We start from the raw sequence: 18,433 nt of genomic DNA, 5'->3' as shown, positions 1-18,433 counted from the left end.
TAAATGAATAAAGCAGAATCTAACATTGTGTATACTGTGTGACCGCAGCTACTCAACCAGTCTATTTAATTCAACAGTGTGAATTCTTAGGTCACTTTGCTAAAAGCATGCCCTCTAGAATGGTTCTTTTCAAACTGTCTATAGTAAAGGGTGACTTTTTAAAAATTTCTCTGTTAGGGACTGATATTTTCATAAAATACAGTAACAAGTAGTTGCTAGAAAAATAAGATGGAAAAGACCTAGAAAATGTAAACTCCATTTTTTTCATATTCGATTCAGGGGTAAAATGACTGGTAGCTGGCTGGAAGTTTCTAAGGAACGACTTGTGGGTCCCCCTCCAGGCAGCACTGCTGCCACTCGAGGGACACGCCACCCCTCGCTGTGGTTCACACCTCAGTTCTGGGGCCAAAGTGTGTGTTGGTGTTCCTTTCCGTGAGATTAATAGAAGCCCATTGTAAGAAGAGGACAGAAAGATACCCCCTCATTGCTACTCCCCAAAGGTGACCTCTGCCAGGTTTCTTCCAAACGACATATACCATCGACAGCTTTTCGCATCGGGACAAGAGGTAGCTCATCACTGCTATTGGCTACGTAACGTTTCGTGGGTGGTTGGCCTACTGAAATCACTGCCTTTACAAACAATCCTGCCACAAATACTCCAGAGCTCTCCGACCCCTTATCCAGGTGTATCCAGAGGAAAACTTCCTTGCTTAGTATGTCCACTTACATTAAAAGAAATAACAGCTTTATTAAAATATTATTCACTTACCATAAAATGCACCCTTTCGAAGTACACAAATGAGTGGTTTTCCCTGTATTTGCAGAGCTGTGCAGCCATCACTGTGTTACAGGACATTTTCATCACCCCAAAAGAAGAGACACACCCATTAGCAATGACCCTCCACTGTCTCCCTTCCCCAGGCCCTGGTAACTATGAATCTACTTTCTGTTCCTACAGATTTACCTATTCTGGACATTTCGTATTAAAGGAATCACACAGCGTGTGGCCTTCAGTATCTGCCTTTCACTTAGCACAATATTTTCAAAGTTCTGCCATGTGGTAGCAGGTGTCAGTACTTGGTTCCTTTTGATGGCTGAGTAATATTCCATTCTGTGGATGGACCACTTTTTATCTATTCCCAGTGATGGACATTTGGGTTGTTTCCACTGTTTGCCTATTATAAATAACGATGCTTTCAATTTTCTCAGGTTTATACCTAGGAGCAGAATCGCTGGGTCATATGGTGACTCTATGTTTAACAGTTTGAGGAACAGCCAGACTGTTTTCCCAAGTGGCCGCACCATCTCACAATCACCTAGCAGTCTGAGTTGTAATTTCTCCGCATCCTCACCAACATCTGTTGTCACGTTTTGCTTTTAGACATCCTAGTGGGGTGAAGTGGGATTTCATGATGTTGATTTGCACTTGCTAATATCCAGTGATTCTGAAGCATTTTTTTCATGTGCTTATTAGCCATTCAGACCTCCACTTTGGAGAAATGGGAACCCAAATTCTTTGCCCATTTAATTGGGTTGTCATATTTTTGAGTTGTAAGAAGAGTTCTTTATACATCTTGGATACAAGTCCCTTGTCAGATACATGACTTTTCTCATGACCTTATCAGATACAAATATTTTCTCCCATTTTGTCTGCTGTCTTTTCATTTTCTGGAAGGTTCCTTTGAAGCACAAGGTTATAACTTTGATCAAGACTGATTTACTCGTTTTGTCTCCTGTTGCTTGTGCTTCTTGTTGTCCTAAGAAACCTTCGCCTTATCCAAAGTCATGAAAATTTGTATCTGTTTTCTTTTAAGAGTTTGATAATTTTAGCTCTTACATTTAGGTCTATGATACGTTTAATTAATTTACTTTAATTAGGTCTATGATCTATATAAGTTTGTACATGGTGTGAGATAGGGATCCAACTTCTTTCCTATGTGGCTATCCAGTTGTCCAAGCACCATTTGCTGACGACTCTTTCCCCATTGAATTGTCCTGGCGCCCTGCACTTCCATTTTTATGTTGCCAAATTGTCCTCCAGAGGTAGCACTGTGTGCCCCACCCATGCCTGTACCTCGGAGCATTGAAGGTTAGGAAAGGACATCAATAAACTGAAGCTCAGGGACCATCACTTAGGGTGTAGGAGGGGGCGTAGACTTGAAAGTGGGGTGAAGGAAGTGGAAATGTTCCTTTCAGAGAAAAGTGCTATGAATTCTGAGTGGGGGGGCCTGACTACACAGCTGTGTAGCCGTGGGCAGTTACCCACCCCACGTGCCTGTGTCATCATGTTAAGCAGAGGGTGACATACCTTTGCAGAGTTGTGAGGCGTCAACATTCCACCCGACAGGCCCTCAGCAACTGGCTGTGGTGACATTCCTGTGTACTGCATGCGGCCGAGGTCATGTGCTGGTGGGGGCGTCACAGGGGGACAGTGCTGGAGTCCTTTGTGAGTGTGAGATTTTTAATGATGACTGATCATGTGTAGAAACTTGGATCCACTGGTATGTGTCACTGTCACCCAGAGCAGGCGGTACTTGAAGTCTTTGCTGTGGCATGTGAAGGGGGAAAGGCTGTGACTGAGATTGAATGTGACAGCAAGACAAATCCTGAGTGACAGAATGGAAGGCAGTGCAGAGGCGAGCTGCACCGGGCAAACCTGTGGGGCCCAGCGGGGCTGCCTGCGGAGCTCAGATGCTAGGGCAGGGCTGTGCCCTGTCCCCCCGGACAGGGAGCGACGGAAGGGGCGTCCTCATGGGAAGAGGACTTGGATTAGCGCATAGAACCTGCAGTAAGGGCCTAAGGAGCTGGGCTCAAGCCCCTTGGGTGCTCAGCCCCTTGGGGGCTCAGGCACAGAACCTGCTGGAAACGTGCGAGGGCGGGTGGACCCTGGACTGTGTCCTCTTCCTCTTGGCTTCAGCCTTCAGATGGCTGATAAAACAGAATAGGAACCTAAGAATTCCTCCCCCTTCGGTCCCCTGGGGAGGGAAGAGAGGCATAAACGCCACATCTCATTAAGCTTTTACGAGCTTGGGCGGGCAGAGTGGTCCCCACCCCCGCACAGGAGGCGGGGGGCTGTGGGAGGTGCAGGAAGGACGCCCCAGCTCTCAGGGACGCCTTATCCCAGATGTGGAGGCCTGCCCTGGAGCAAATGAAGGGGTTAAAAACAGATGTGGGGTAACAGCTGCTTTTATTAAAATGGAATCAGAAAGGCAACAGGGACAGGACTTGGTAGATGTGGGGCCAGAGGCAAGACTGCAGATCTGTGGAAACTGCTCTGTGCGTGTCCCGCGGGTGGAAGAGAAAAGGGAAGGCAGCTCTCTGTGCGTCTGGAGCTGACAGAACAAGGCCGAAGCCCTGGCCTAAGGTGACCTCAAATGCAAGGTCTGAGGTTGGCAGGGTATTAGTGTGAACAAGGACATGAGAACTCGGAGCCGAAAGAGGTGAAAGAATTCACACCATGATTCAGGCTGCAGTGCTGCCAAGTGTAGGGCTGGTCGAGGGAGAATAAATACCCTAGGGACCCCCATAAAAGTGACCCCCAATAGAAGACACACCGTAAACAAAGGGATGGGACCTGAGGGGACGAGGGTCAGCTGCCTCTGCCTCCTCCTGGGCCTCAGCAGGGCAGGGACCCCCACTGCTGCTGTGGGAGCGGGGCGAGGGAGCCTGAGGGACGTCAGGAGCAGTGCATGCAATACTGAGGTGACCACGGGGGGCAGCAGCAGACCCGGTGCAGGGGCCTCCCCAGGCTGGAGGGCAGGGTTCTGCCCACTTAGGTTCACGCCCTGCCATCTCGCTCAGAAACAGTGGGGTTCCAGGACCTCCAAGCCGCACAGCCAGACTCTGGGGCAAGGCCGACTTAGCCACTTGGAGCCCCTGCCCGTGGCCCCGAGACTGGCCCAGTGCGAGCCCTGGGTCTGCAGGAAGCGGAGCAGTGAGTGCCGGGAAAGCATCCAGCCAGGGAAGGCAGGCGGGCAGCACCCACTGCCTGTCATTTCTGAAAGAATTTCTTGTTGAGAAGAAAGATGAGCAGGTTGACGTTGACCTTGGCCTTGCTGAAGAGTTTCATGACAGCCACACCCTCATACTGGAGCTGCAGGAGGTCCTAGGAGGGAGCGCAGGGCAAGGGAGCTGGAGGCCTCTTCACCATGCCCGGCAGGGGCCACTGCAGTGGGCACTGAAACCCCACGTCCCAGGTGGGAAACCAAGTCCAAGGGACAGGGATAGGGACTCGACCAGTGCTGATTCAAGCAGAGCCAGGGCCCAAACATTCTCTCATTCAAAAGGCCCAAGAGCAGAGTGGAAAGTGGTGGGTTTAAAATCATCACCTCCCTGAGTGCCGGCCTGACGCGCGTGGCTTCTAACCCTTTAGCTACAGAGCCTGTAAAACGGGCAACCTGCTTCAGAGCTGGGGCGAGGCTTACACAAGGTGACAGGTAGTCCCTGACACGCGATAGGGCTTCAGATACTAATCCCGCTTGATGCTTGGAACTGGGAGCTGCGGCAGGGCCTGGGGACAGAGCGCCTGGGGCTGACGCACCCTTCTCTCAGGAACAGACACCACTGACCGGGTGGGGAGCAGAGCTGCGGTCATCGAGGGCAGCCTGCGGTCATTAGGCAGCACACCGGAAGCCCACAGGTGTCCCGAGGGCTGGCGACAGTCCCCTTACCTGATAGTGAAGCTGAAATCGCTCCATGTCCACACCCAGGAACTTGGCGCTGACTTCGAATTTTCCTGCCTCATCTCCAGGAGTGATGTCAAAGATCACATTTCTGAAGCTGTCAGGAACAGGACTCAGAATGGGGACCCATCACCCCTTCCCAGGGACACAGCCCCACGTGTCACCCAGAGCCTTGAGTCCCCTTGGTCACTCCCAGAGCCCAGCTCTGCCTTCCGCCAGCCTCCCTTTGGCCCGTTCCTAATCAGCAGACCTCACCTCCAGTTCCTCTGCCTTGGGGTGTCTGGAGCTGTGCCAGACACGCCCACTGCCCAGAACGTTCTGTTCTCCCCATTCTAACAGCCTCTTCAAGGCAGGACTGTGCTCTACCCGCAGGTAATGGGACAGGAAGGATGACCCTCTGCCCTCCAGAGACACATACTGATTGCTGGGGAGATCTTCAATTTCCACCAAGACGCCCTTCTCCACGAGCTGGGCAGCAGTGTAATGAAGACTGGGCTGCTTCTTCCCTTTCCCAGAATTCCTGATTAAAAAAGGCCCCAGAGAATTCATCCACTAAACCTTTCAACTCCCAGGACACTGTTCTGTCTGGCGCTGCTGGGGAGGAAGCGCGACCCCGAGGGCAGGAGACGAAGCCCCAGACTGAGTCAGGGGGGTGGGGGCAGGCGGCAGGCAGCACTGACCTGGAGCCGGGGGCCAGGTGGCCCAGGCAGGCCCGGAGGTACAGGCTGTAGTAGTCGCCCTGCTCCTCGTAGAAGGTGGCCTTGGCGTCCAGGCCCTGCAGCGTGGCCTGCAGCCTCAGCAGCTCTGCCTTCCGCCGCTGCCGGTACCTGTGCTGGCTGCGGATGTCCTGGGGCCACGGGCAGGGGACAGGGGGCAGGGAGGGGGAGCTGGCCTTCCTGGCAGGCCCAGGCACACCCCCTGCAGGGGCCCAGGAAGCAGGAAGACAGAGCCCTCCGGCTCCTTTTCCTAGGAGGACCACCTCAAGGACGCCATTCCCAGCCTCCAAAGGACGTCCTCAGACCACCCCCACCAAGGACACCGGTAGTTCCAAGGCTCCGCCTGTTTCAGTAAAAGACCGTCACAGGAACACCGGCTTCCCTTGCTAATTTGAAGACCTTTCTCTCCCAAAGGACGCTTTGGAGGTCTCTTGGTGACAAGTTTGGGTGGGCACTTGGCAGGGAGAGGCCCACCCTTGAGGTGCCCGCATGTACAGACACCCACATGCACACACGGGCCCGGGCCCAGGCTGTCACCTTGGCCAGCTCGTCCACCAGCCCCTGGTAGCCGTCGCGGGCGCTGAGCACGCCCAGGCTCTCCAGCCGCCGCAGGTTCCTCAGGACACGGCGCTGCTTCTCGGCCAGCGGCAGGAGGCACTGAGCCGCCAGCGAGCGGTGTCTTCGCAGAGGCTGCGGGGTCTGGGCCTCCCGAGCCTGGCGCCGGCACATGAGCCTCTTGTGGGCTGCTTCCTGGGGGCAGAGACGCTGGCTCGAGGGGCCTGCCAGGCGAGCCCCGGACACGCCCGGGTGTCGGCAGGACTGTGTCTCCAGGGCCCAGCTTCTGGGCCCAGGGACGGGGTGTGAAGGCCATTGGGGGCCCCTGCATCGCCACAGGGCACCGTGGCAGAGGGAGACCAGAACAAAGGACTCCCAACACCTTGGCTCCGCAAGGGCTCCAGGGTCCTTGGGGACATTTCCCATCTGTCCTGCGTTGGGATCTGCCTCTGTGGGCCTTGCCCACCGTCTCTGGGAAGCCCCTGGCTTAGTCTTCATGCCAGCTGGCCTGACTTGCTCCTGGTCCCCCACTCACTTACCACTTTCTCCTGCCTCCCGGCCTTCAAGCACCCATTCTCTGAGCGCCAGCCCTGGGTGCTCAAGGCAGCGCCAGCCTGTGCCCCACGACGCCTTTCCTGCCCAGCCTGTGCCCCACAACACATCGCCTGGCATCAGGGCTGGTGATGAGGTAGGCAGGGAGGGAGGCACAGCCCGAGTGGCCACAGCTAGGGCCGCCCTTCTCCGCCTGGGGGTCTCTGGGGTCAAGGGCCAGGGGAGGCGCCCGGGGAGGGGCCAGCAGCACCTGTGGGCTAGCCTGGCTACTCACCTGCTCCCTGGAGGCCAAGAGGGACAGCGTGTCCTGGAGGGAGGCCCCGGGTTGGAAGGGCAGGATGTCGGCCAGCAGCTGCTTGGTGCTGCGGGAGGAGGACCGTGACGGGAGGTGACGGGCAGGGGAAGGGTCTGCACAGGGGCTGGCCGGGAGCCAGAGCAAATGCACTGCGCGCAGCACATGGCTGCCAGGGCCACAGGGAGGAGGGGAGCGAGGGGGTGGGGGGACCCCCGTGACGCAGGCTGACCACATGCCACATCCTGGGCCCGCATGGCCCTCCCCGGTGCCTTCTGTTCAGTCCTTGGGCTGAAGTGCACACGTCCCCTGCGAGACTGTTCCCGGCCAAGGTGTCCCTTCCCCTCAGGCCTCCCCGCTCCGACAGCACCCCCTCTGGGCAGCTCTGTGTGCCCCCCTTGCCCCACCCACTGTGGCCTCCGATGGCGGGCAAAGCTGAGGGCCCACTGGCTTGTTTACAGGGGGATCGGACGGCTGCCCTGCTGGCAGGAGCAGGAGGTGGCCACGTGGCCGCTCTCTGCCCCATGAGCAGCCAGCTGCCGTCACTTCTGCAGAACTGGGGAACCCAGCCCATGCCCACCCAACCATCATGGCACAGCAATGGGATTAGACACGAGCCCCCCGCCGGGCTGTGGCCTGGCCAGTCACCTAACCCCGAGCCTGTCCTCAATGGCAAGGTGTTTGTTACGAAGGTTACACGACAACACATACAAAAGTGTTCGGTAAACAGCACAACAGGACGCAAACATCCATTGATGCCAATACGCTAACGCCTGCTCTGCCTTCGGCTACAGCACAGCTCCGAGGCTGACGGCAGCAAGGGGACCGCCAGTTGGCTTCTGGGAGAACTTTCTAAAGGACAGGAGAGCCCAGGAGGAAAGCGCAACGGCCACTTCAGAGCAGGGGCCGAGGCCACTGTCATTCACCTCAGGAGCAGGCTCTGGGCGCTGGTGTCCTCAGCGTCTGTCTCTAGCCCTTCAAACTTGTTGGTGAGTGTCAGGGACACTTCCAGCTTGCTCAGATCCATGCTGCCGTCCTCCGCGCCATTCTCCCCTGAGGCAGAGTCACCAGTGAGGGACAAATGGACGCGTGGACACGCATGGTGGGGCCGAGGTGCACACGCTGCAGCACGCGCCCTTCCAGGAAGCTCCCTGCTCGGTGGCGCTACCCTGTGCTCTCAGCCTTGAGCGCCGATGGAAGGGCTGTCACCCTGGGACGTGTCTCCCCTACAGCCTCAGCCCTGGCACCCAGAGGGCGGGGCGGGTCTCCTGGAGCCCCTGGTTCTGTCACACCTGTCACCACCTCCTTCCTGATGTGTGTCCTGTAACTCACTTCCTCCCATCCCATGGGTCCCAAACTCCTCCCTCATGAGGGACACCCTGGAGACCCCAGACAGGCCCGTATCCATCTGTCTCACATTGTCTGTCTATCCACCCTCCACATCAGTCTGTCCATGTGTCCATGTCCAGACCAGAGGGAGAGGGAGGCTGAGTGGGGAACCAGCTTCCTGGCACCCAGCCCAGACTGGACGCTCAGGGGCAACACGCACCGACGAGGTCGGGGACGCCGGGCAGCTCCCCAAGGTCCTCCAGGAGCTCATGCAGGGGGTCGCGGGGGTCGGGGGCAATGTGGTCCTGGTGCTCCAGCAAGAGCTGCAGGGCACAGGATGGGGGCAGCTTGCAGGCTGGCCAGCCCTCCACCCGGGACCCCCCAAGCCCACCCGCCAGGCAGCCCTGTGACCAGGCAGTCCCTGGCTGCGGCCCCTCACCTTGTGCGTGTTGACCAGCTCCCCCACGGTGACGTACACCACGGGCTTGGCCACAGCCACCATGTCCGAGTACTCGTCCACTGCGAAACGCTCTTCTGGCTCTGGCACCTGGCAGGCGCGGCAGACGAACCTCCTGTGCCCAAGGTGAGAGCCGTGCCATCAGCCCCTGCTCTGGCCCTCTGCGGCCCCGTGCAATCCACCTGACTCAGCCTGCGCTCCGCCCGCAGCCCCCTCCCCTGTCCACCAGCCTCTCCTCCAGCCCCCTAACTCTTCTCCTCACACCTGTGCCTCTTTTCCTCGTCGGCTCCAGGGAGGGGAAGTGGGGCATGAAAGATGAGAGAAGAGGGGACGGCAGGACCCTACACCTGAACTTGGGGTACGTCTCCTCCACATAGTCGTTCAAGACGCGCAGGTGCGGGCTCTCCCCAGAGAAGGCCTTGCCGGCCGCGGCGTGCTGCAGGAGCTGAGCCACGGCCCCCAGCGTGTGGCGCTGGGGGGCAGCCAGGACACCGCCCGCCGCCAGGGCCACGACGTCAAAGGCATCGGGGGCCACAACAGCCGGGTTCAGGAAGCGGTAGTACAGCAGGTTCCCGACCACCTGAGGGCAGAGGAGAGCCTTCCAGAAGGGCCCTGGTGGGCCTCCACAGCCCCGTCCACCCCAGTTCCCTGGGCCAGCGAGGAAACAAGACCCAGAGCAGGGCCCACGTGCTCCAGGTCACGCTGCAGACTTGGGCAAGAGCGGGGACTAGACCCCACACCTCCTGACGGGCCCTGCTCGTGCCCCAGGGGCTTCTCCCGAAGCCGTGCTGTACTTCTGGGGTCACAGTACAGGGCCGGGGGCTCACAGGCACCACGGGGCGGAGGAGAGCTCGGGGGTGAGGCGGGGCCCTTGCCTTGTAGACTTCGTCCTCCGGAGCCCTGGGGAACTTCTCCGCCAGAGCCGTCTTCAGTGCCTTGGCCATGTACCGCATCCCGTACCTGGGGACAGTCGGTGCACCAGGGTCCTGCCCGTGTCTGCCGAGACCCGGGTACGACCGCCTACCCTGTCCCCCACGCCCAGCCGCCCGGGAGCACAGCGCTGGCACCGGGCTAGCTCCCTGCTGCCCTCCTCCCAGGTCCCTGGGCCTCGCCCCGCCCTCCAGCCCCGGGTCAGTCCCCAGGCCAGGGCTCTCACACCATCTCCAGCCTGGCCTGAGAGCCTCTTCTTTGGCCCCTCTCACCTCCCCTGGGTGCACCCCAGATCCCAGTGCCCACCCCGCTGCCCCCGTTAGCCTGTACCCTGAGTGTCTGACTCTCACAGTCAGAGCCCGGCCTCAGAACAGCCCAGGGGGCAATGAGGTGACGACCTTGCAGAGCACCTGGGAGGGCCTGGCCTGGCGAGGCAGAGTCCCAGGGGACAGTGTCCGGGAGAAACTGCTCCAGGCCTGACCCCGCCACTGACCATAGACACACACCTAGGCTGCAGGCCCCTTGGGACGTACTCCCTGGGCTGGCCCCCCTGTCTCCAGGGTTTGGAGGCTCAGTGAGATGCAGTCTGAAGGTAATGGGCGGTGGCACGGTGCCACTCAAACGGGCCAGAGCCCACTGTTGTCATTTCTATTATTCCTGTTACCGGTACGCCAGCCACAGAGCTCTTTGCATGTGTTTCAAAGCCATTTGTCTGCTGGGGTAGCAGAGACAGAAGTGTACTTGTCTTTATTGGCTCTGGGACATTCTTTCCTGAATCCCAGTTGTAAACCCTTAGCCCAGTTCTCTATGTCGGGGAGCAGAGCTCTGAACTCTGCGGGGACCCCTCACCTGCACTCTATCTTGCCCTGTGTAGCACTGGGCACCAGAAAGGATGGGGGCTGAGTGATGGTCCAGGGGAACCCCACCTGCCAACGCCCTCAATTACTTGCTCTTCAGAAAAACCCTTCCTGAGCACATTTTAAGGCAGGAGAGAGCTATAAAGCGCTCACTGGTTTGAAGTATTTACTTCTGACTTTGGGACTGAGGAGCCCTATTTTGTCCCCATTTGCTCTCTGATGATAATCCGTCCCCACAATCACGTGAGGTTCCCCTCTCTGGCTGCAGTGACGTCCTGACAGACCACACAGAGAACCGCATGCTGTATTCCCGCTCAGTACCCAGCAGGCGCTTCGAGCACCCTGCACCACCTCCTGGAAGCCCTGAGCACTCCGCCCCCACGCCCCAGGGCCACTCTGCTCTCCCCAGCACGGCCTGGCCTAGGCTGGGTAGGGCTGCTGCACGTACGGAATTTGGTCCACAGACGAGATGATGGCTACGAGGAACTTATCGGTCACGGCAAGGAGGTTTCGAAGGGAGATGTCCAGTCGTCTCTGGACCTCAGGGTGGCTCAGGGCCTGCTCTGGGGTGACACTGTAGGGGAGGTGGCTGTGGGCAGAGAGGGAACAAGGTGTCAGCCAGAGCCCCCTGCCGCAGCCTCCCCTCTCCGAGGCTCTAGTTCTGAAACTCTTCATCTAACGACAGGACCTCGTACACACACGTGCTCAGGCCAGAATGAGTGAGGACTCAGGGCTGGAGCCAGGTGGGCGGAAGGTGAAGGGACAGAGCTGGGTGCCCACGGAGAAGCTGGGGCCTGTGCGAAGTGCCCTGGGGCGCCAGTGAAGGCTGGGCCAGAGCCTTGCCGGCCCCCACCTACAGGCCTCCGGCCCCGAGAAGCCCCGGCACTGCCGCTCTCCTCAGCGGCCCCATCCCTAGTCCCTAAGCACCTGAGTGACCTGCCAGTGTCTCATCTGCCTGTTCATCGGAACACCTGAACCTTCATCCACACCCCAACTCCGGGCCTCTCTGACAGCGTCTGCGAGCACCGAGCACCCACACAGCCGTTCACCACATTTGCATACGCGTCGTGCTGCTCGCTCTGTGATCAGCTCCACGGGAACTACCAGAGGGGTCTGGAAGGCCACCTCATTTCACCCTGCAGGGCGGCTGTCAGGTTGGCACGTCAGCCTGCTCACGGACACGCGCGTCAGAGCCCAGCCCCGCCTCCCGCTCACCTGCGCTGGCCTGTCTGGGCCTCGGTCTGGTTGACCCAGCTCTTGTAGACGTGGACAGGGTCTGTGTGGAGGCTGAGCGTCTTGTCCTCCAGCACGTCCCGGGTCACCTCGCCCAGGATCTCCCGCAGGGCACTCTGGCCCCGCCCGTTGCGGTAGAATCGCACCACCAGCCTCACCACCGTGGGGCTACCGGTCACCACATCCTGGGGCCGCTCCACCCTTGACCTGTGGTTTAGCAAAGCACTGAGGCAGCCTCCAGCCTCTTCGCAGGACTAACAAGTGTTTCTCCTTTTTGAGGTTTTGGCTCCTCAAAGCCTGCTCTGGGGTCCCCTCTCCTAAGGAAAGTCCTGTAGTCCCTACGCCCCCCTCTGCGCTGCCATGTCAGCCCATGTGCCCCCCCATGCTGTCCTAGGAGAGGTCTCACGGTCCTTCCACCGAAGCCAGAGAAAAGGTCTTTGATTCCACTTGTCGCCTTCAACCTCAGCAAGCCGCCCCCTTGTGGAGGAGCCCACCGCGGCACCTCGCATCCCGCTCTCCTCCCGCTCCTTGGCAGCGGGAACACCTACCTGACTTCCTCCTGCAGTGCCGTCCTGAACAGCTGCAGGAGTAGATATGCCTCGCGGGGCTTGGAGGCGTAGTTGTACAGGCTGAAAATCACCGACTCCACGAACTTGGTGGTTTTGTTCTGCGGCATCTGGAAGATCAGCTTGGCCAGGTAGATGGGCTGAGTCTGTGAGCAAGGGGGACGATGGGCGTGGCTCACGCACCTGGGACTGGTGGCCAGAGAGGCACTTGGGATGCAGAGGGCACCGGCACACTTTCTCAGGGGTTCCAGGAACACTCCAGACCAACGGGAGGAAAGGTCTCCCTTGGGGGGCCCGGCATTAGCGCAACGGGAAAGGACAGCTTACTGGAGGCGCAGGCACGACGGCCGCAAGGCCCAGGAGGCGGACATGCTGTCCAGAACCGTCCGCTCACCTGCAGCAGGTAGAAGAGGTGCTGGTATGCTTCCAGCTTTTGCCGTTTCTCTTTGCTCAGCGACTTTAATCCCTTCTGCTTGTCCAGAGCCATCATCTCCGACAGCTGCTCCTTGTTTTTCCTGGTCAGCTTCTTGCAATGGGAGACCACCTCCTGCAGGGGGGCAGCGGATGGCATGAGCGGCCCAGAGCACAGAACATACGGCTTAGAATCAGTGCCCAGAAGAGCCAGGCTTTGGCTGCTCACGGTGCTCTCGGCATGAGCCAAGGGACAGGAGGGGCCCCTCCTACTGCCCCGAGGCCCCACCGGGCACCCCTGCACTCGCAGGGTGAGTCCCCAGAGAGAAGTGGGGGTCCAGCCTGAGGCACCGGCCTCCTGGCTTGCTGTTCTCACTAGACGGCTGTCCCAGCGTAGGTGGACACACATCACTTCCGCCCGCCCCTGCACCTCTGCATAGTGACTGGCAGGTTGAGGGGCTTCATATCTCTCTCTACTCCTGGCCTGGTGAGGTGGCTCCTCCCGCGACCCCACTTTACTAATGAGAAAGCAGACTTGGAGGCGAGTGGAGCCCAGGAGAGTAGCCCAGGAGACCGTCCCGCAGTCCCATCACTACGGTCAGAGGAGGTGACATTCCAGGGTTCTGTCTGGAACCCTTGCTGCTGCTGATGTGTGTCCAGCGAGTTGCTGGAAGGACAGGGTCACCGGAGCTGGCACTGAACCGGCTGATCAGACGCTGCAACGCCCGGCTCAGCGGCCGGAGGGAGGATGTCCATGGCAGCCCCCAGAAGCAGCAGGCAGGGGCTGGAGGGCTGGGGGCCCCACCTGCAGCGTGATCTGGCTCTTCACCAGCAGGCCAATCTTGATGTCCATGAGATTGAGGTCCTGCTCCAGCCGCTGGTTGGACCGGATCTTCCTGACCACTTCTTCCTGGAGCCTTAGCAGCTCTGCCTCAGCCAGGAAGTCCTGCTGGCTCTGATTCAAGAGGTGGACAAACCTGCGGACCACGCTGAGAGGGGGGTGGGGCGCATGGACTGGGGGACGGTGGGGGGGGGAGCGTCAGGATGACGTGCCCCCCAGTGGCTTCCTCGCCTAGCCCACCCTAGCCACACCCTCAGCCCCCATTCTGCCTGTGGCCAGCACACCCCAAAGCCCAGCCCTGCTCTAGCTGCTGCTGACTGATGCTGGGGGGGGTGGCAGCCCCCCAGCCAGCCCTGTCCCGAGCCCCTGACTTATAACCAGGCCTGCCGTAACCACTGTCCTTCCCCTGCTCTGGGGTCACGCCCACCCTGGGCCGTTGCAGTGACCTCCACACCAGTCAGGGCCCCAGCTCTGAGCCCGGGCCCTCCACTCCGGATTCCCTAACCCCTGCTGCTGAGCCAACTCATCCCGGCCTTCATCCCAAGGTCATGTCCACCCATCAGCCTCCACCCAGCCCTCCTCCCCTCACACTCCCCGCCTGTCAGTGTCTGCACAGGGCGGGGGTGCAGGGCACGGCTAGGAGGGATGTCCAGTGGGTTTTACAACAAAGGGAGGTCACAGCTCGATGCCCATTCTCCTGGAATCTCTTTGGGAGCAGGTATTTGAGCAAAGAGAAACTTCTGAGCTCAGCTACAGGGAATAACAACAAAACGACTACGTGTAATATTCACTATGGGACAGACACTGCTCTACGTACTTACAACAGCCCTGTGACGTCGGTGTGCTGTAAGGAATGGACGCGATCACTGCAGCAGAGAGGGTTGCCCTAGGCTACACTGCTAGTACTAAGTGAAGACCGATAAAACTAGGCCGTGTCCTTAAAGGCAGCCCCGTAAGGGACCAGACAAAGAAACTACAATTCACGAGTGTAGTCAGTGCTTTGGGGTGGGGGGGGCGCACATGGGGACCTTTGGGAAAACAAAACAGGCCACCCAAGCCCAGTGGGGAGTGAAGAAAGGCTTCCCGGAGGAGGTGAGGACCCACCAATGTCTGCGAAAAGGTGAGAGCGAGTGAACATGGCTGCTTTAGGAAGTGCCGGAAGTCTGTGTCATCTGAACACAGGGCAGAGGGCACAGGCGGTGAGGGCAGGGCTGGGTCAGCCAGGCCAGAGGTCACGCAGAGGCTGGATGCCCTGGCAGCCGTGGTCAGGAGACTGGGCTTTACCCCTAGGGCAACGGGGGCCACTGACAGGATTTAAGCGGAGTGACCGGAGCACGTGGCCTGGTTCGTGGGTTGGTCTGGTCCCTGCACGAAGGAGGCTGGACGTTCGAGGCCTGAAGACCATGGACGGTATCTTGGCTTCGATGAAATACGTACACCAAGCCCTTTAGTTGCAGAACAACCCCATGGGACACGTGCTATCACCACCTCCGTTTTATACGTGAGAAACTGAGGTAATAAACAGGTTCCGTCACTTGCCGAGGGCCACGTGGCCAGTAAGTACAGTGCTGAGAGGAGCCTGGGCTAATGAACCAGGGAGACAGAAGTGGGGAAAGCAAGTTCTTCCAGAAAAACCGTAAACCACAGAGAAGGAAAGGAAGATAAAGAGGGTCGGGGCAGTATGTGAGCACAGGAAGGGCCAGGCTGCAGCGAGGGACGGGGGGCACCAGGCCTGGGGGGTGGGCGGCACCCCTGCAGCAGGACGGGGTGGGAGGGGCCTGCGGAGGTGGCGCCCAGGAGAGTAGCCTCAGGCCCAGGAAGGAAAGGGATGCCCACTTCAGGAGCCCAAGGGCCAAGGGCCACCTGGCGACGGCCCATCCATCAGTCCACCCCACCAGGAGCGGACCCCAAGACCAGGAGCCTGGAGGCCCTCTTTAGGGTGTGAATGCACGCCTGCTACTGGGCCTGGGGCAGGATGATGGAGCTCCCCAAGGTCCCAGCGCTCAGAAGGGCTGCCACAAGCCGCCTTGCTTCCTGCGTGCTGGGCCAGAGGGCGGGAGGCGGAGGAGTCATGGGTGGGGAGGTGGCGGGGAGGGGGTTAGAACTCTAGGCGGAGGGGAAAGACCCCCCTTTTTTTTGCTTTGGTGGTGGGGGCAGGAAGAGAATTGAAGCCTGGTCCAGAACAAGCCTGGTTAGAGGCACCACCCCTGTGACCAGGCTTTCTGTTGGGGGGGGCCGGGTAGCTTTTGTCACCACTCCTGTTCGACATTCCTGCACAGACAACTTGTTCCCCCCCTCACTGCTCTGCAACCCCAGGAGGGATCTCAGACCCGCCTGGCTTTGGGGGATCCATATCTCTCCCATCAAACTGGGGGAGCCCAAAGGCAGGGGCACATCTCACCGCCCAGCCCACTCCAGTCCACATGAAGTTGGGACACCAGCTGTGGATGAGCGAAAGGCCCCGCTTTGTAAGCTGAGGGGCGGTGTGACTTCCTCCCTCGCTAATGGCTGAAAACCATCAGACGGCACAGCAGCCACTCCGCCAGGGGAGCGAAACCAGGGGTTCACTCAGTGCAGGAGGACCAGGCAGCTTACCCAATGTCCTGTAGTCACCCCGGGCTTTCCTGGCTCGGAAAAACGCCTGGATCTTCACAATGGAGTTCACCTGCCATGTACACGGGTGGGAGGAGGAGGGTGGCTGGCTGCCCTTGGCCAGGTTTCACGGGGCAAGGTCGGGGATGAGGACCGGGAGCAGGCGACACTCACGTTCTTCTGGAAGTAGCCCAGACGCCTTCGGTACCGTCTCCGAGCCGCCCACATCCGAGCCCACGCCTGAATCTGCGGAAAGACACAGTGGCCTTGGACGTGGGACAAGTCAGCCAGCTCCAGAGGCCACAGGCTGGTGAGGGGACTGTTCTCAGGGGCTCCTTCACGAGACAGGACCCGCCCAGACTGGGATGGCTACCTTGATAATGGCACCTGTGTTTGCTTTCAAGTACTGCAACCGTTCCAGGTAAATCCTCCGCTGTCTGTGGCCCCGCCAATGAGCCTGCACGTCAGGAGAGAAAGGGTGGGAAGCCTGGCTGGTCCCTGCTGGCCTGAGCGCCTTGTGGAAGAGTCGTCCTGGGCTCCCCAGGGAACGGAGGGGACAGGCAAGCAGAGGGGGACGGGAAACAGGCTCTGATCCCAAAAGACTCCCAACTTCATGAGGGGCACAAACACCTACAGAGCTAAGCATACCCTCTACCACATGCCCTGGTCCCAGCACACGCACGTACATACATGCACCACACAAACACACACACCCACGCTAACCAACACCCCCTCCCAGAACTCAACTGTAAGATACAAGCTTAGAAGAAATGAGGCATCTCACCTACTCACCAACTTCACCAAAGCACGCAGCATATCCCCCAAAATACACTCAGGGACACCCGCACCCCGTCACACGGCACAGGCCCTGGCTGCGTGTCCATCATCTCTACCAATGGGCAGTGGGTCACGAAACCTCTCACAACTCACACTTCTCTTTACGACACCATCCAGCTCCCCACCCCGGCTCTAAGCAAATCTTCTCTCCAAGGTCCCCAGAATTCAGCTGTCAGTCTGATGGCCTCTCCCCACCCCCCCACTGGTCTGCTGCAAAGGGTGCCAGTGACCAGCTCCTCCCTAAGCCTCACCCCCTTTGGTCTGTAAGCTGCCAGCCTCCCGTTCCCTTCTGTTGTCCTCCTTCGCGGGGGCCTCTTCCCTGTGTGAGATGTGTTGTCCTAAAGTATCACTGGCACCGTCCCTCTCAGCCCCAAACTTCCTGAAGCTCTCGGCCACCTGACCTACACCCTGTCGGACTTTCCACTGGTCCTGCCTACGTGAGGAGTCTGGCCACACCAGACAGTCCACTCTCTTGTACACACGCCTTAGGATTTTCTGGCCCTGGTCTTTGCCTATGCCCGCCCTCGCCCCCCAGCCTGGTCTTCCCACTGAAACGCTTCCTGTCTCTTAGGGCCTGCGTCAAATCTGTCCCGGGGCTCCCCCCTGGAAAACACGCCACCACTGACATGTCAGTTTGGTGCGTTAAGAGCACCCCTTTCAGCCACTGGTCCTCCCAGCCCTTCTTACAGCCAGCTCTCCTGGCCAGGCTTTCCCTGGCCTGAGGCTTACACTGTCCCTCTGTTGGAACAGGATGTAAAAGAGACAGCTTGGGCCCATGACACACTGTCCCCTCAGAGCCCCATTCCCACGCCTCCCTCTCCTCCAGGTACTGCCCGCTGTGCAGCTGGGCAGCTGCTGCAGCAGAAGACAGGGTCTCCTCTCTGCTCTTGCTCCTACCCACCCCTACGTGGCTCCTCCTTCAGGAGGGCGCCCCCCAGTCTGGATGGGCTGGGGTCCCAGCCAAGGTCCAAGCTGTCAGGAGATCACAGTCTCAGCAACCCAAGCGGCCGCATTTCTGACTCTCACTTCCCCAGCTGGAGAGCAGGTGGCCTTTGTCTCCCAGGGCCCAGGTCAGGCCCCGCAGGGCACCAGGCCCTGTGGCAAACCCACCTCCAGCTCCATCGTCTTCCCGCTGTGGGTGTGGCTTTTCCACTCCTTAGACTGGGCGTGCACTTCCAGCCTGGGCTCAGGATGGAGGGGTCCCCGATTCAGACCAGTAAGTGCTGCTTACTGGGCTCTGTACTATGCCCTGACACGTACCATCTCCTACTGGCAGCCAACAACGGGGCGCCTGCTGCACTGAGAGCTACCTGCAGTTTCCCCACTTCATCGTCGGAGGAACGAGGAGGCTGTATTGGAGAGGGCTTGGTGGGGGCCCGCGGCCAGAGCACCCGGACGCGGTAGGACCCAGAGGCCCACTCCAGCCTGCTCCAAAGCCTGCGCTCTTCATTACCACCCACACGCCCTGGTCACTATCGTCACTGAGGGCCACCGGCCAGTCTCAGCTGCGCATGTGTCTCCCTGCAGTGTGCCCGGGTGGGCTCTGTGTCTCTCCTGTCACAACATCTAACATTGGCTGTATT

The 18,433-nt window shown here is 59.3% G+C and overlaps 1 protein-coding gene across 1 annotated transcript in view; it reads right to left on the bottom strand.

Moving 5' to 3' along the window:
- Positions 1-3,169: 3,169 nt before the first annotated feature.
- IQGAP3 (IQ motif containing GTPase activating protein 3) overlaps positions 3,170-18,433 on the bottom strand; it is a gene marked incomplete at its 5' end in the record, with an annotated part of 34,988 nt that continues 19,724 nt past the window's right edge. Inside the window, 19 exons of the mRNA XM_081025447.1 lie at positions 3,170-4,105; positions 4,671-4,779; positions 5,101-5,202; positions 5,363-5,529; positions 5,936-6,148; positions 6,780-6,867; positions 7,724-7,850; positions 8,347-8,449; positions 8,566-8,698; positions 8,931-9,163; positions 9,459-9,543; positions 10,819-10,959; positions 11,586-11,810; positions 12,152-12,315; positions 12,564-12,716; positions 13,386-13,594; positions 16,017-16,086; positions 16,188-16,259; positions 16,387-16,470. Of these exons, the coding sequence (XP_080881573.1) occupies positions 3,992-4,105; positions 4,671-4,779; positions 5,101-5,202; positions 5,363-5,529; positions 5,936-6,148; positions 6,780-6,867; positions 7,724-7,850; positions 8,347-8,449; positions 8,566-8,698; positions 8,931-9,163; positions 9,459-9,543; positions 10,819-10,959; positions 11,586-11,810; positions 12,152-12,315; positions 12,564-12,716; positions 13,386-13,594; positions 16,017-16,086; positions 16,188-16,259; positions 16,387-16,470 (2,592 nt within the window). The 3' untranslated portion in view covers positions 3,170-3,991. The remainder of the gene's footprint in view (positions 4,106-4,670; positions 4,780-5,100; positions 5,203-5,362; positions 5,530-5,935; positions 6,149-6,779; positions 6,868-7,723; positions 7,851-8,346; positions 8,450-8,565; positions 8,699-8,930; positions 9,164-9,458; positions 9,544-10,818; positions 10,960-11,585; positions 11,811-12,151; positions 12,316-12,563; positions 12,717-13,385; positions 13,595-16,016; positions 16,087-16,187; positions 16,260-16,386; positions 16,471-18,433) is intronic.

This window comes from Rhinolophus hipposideros (assembly GCF_964194185.1).
Source record: "Rhinolophus hipposideros genome assembly, chromosome: 19".
Classification (NCBI taxonomy): domain Eukaryota; kingdom Metazoa; phylum Chordata; class Mammalia; order Chiroptera; family Rhinolophidae; genus Rhinolophus; species Rhinolophus hipposideros.
The sequence above is the reverse complement of the archived record's forward strand: the minus strand, read 5'-3'. Positions and strand labels throughout refer to the sequence as shown.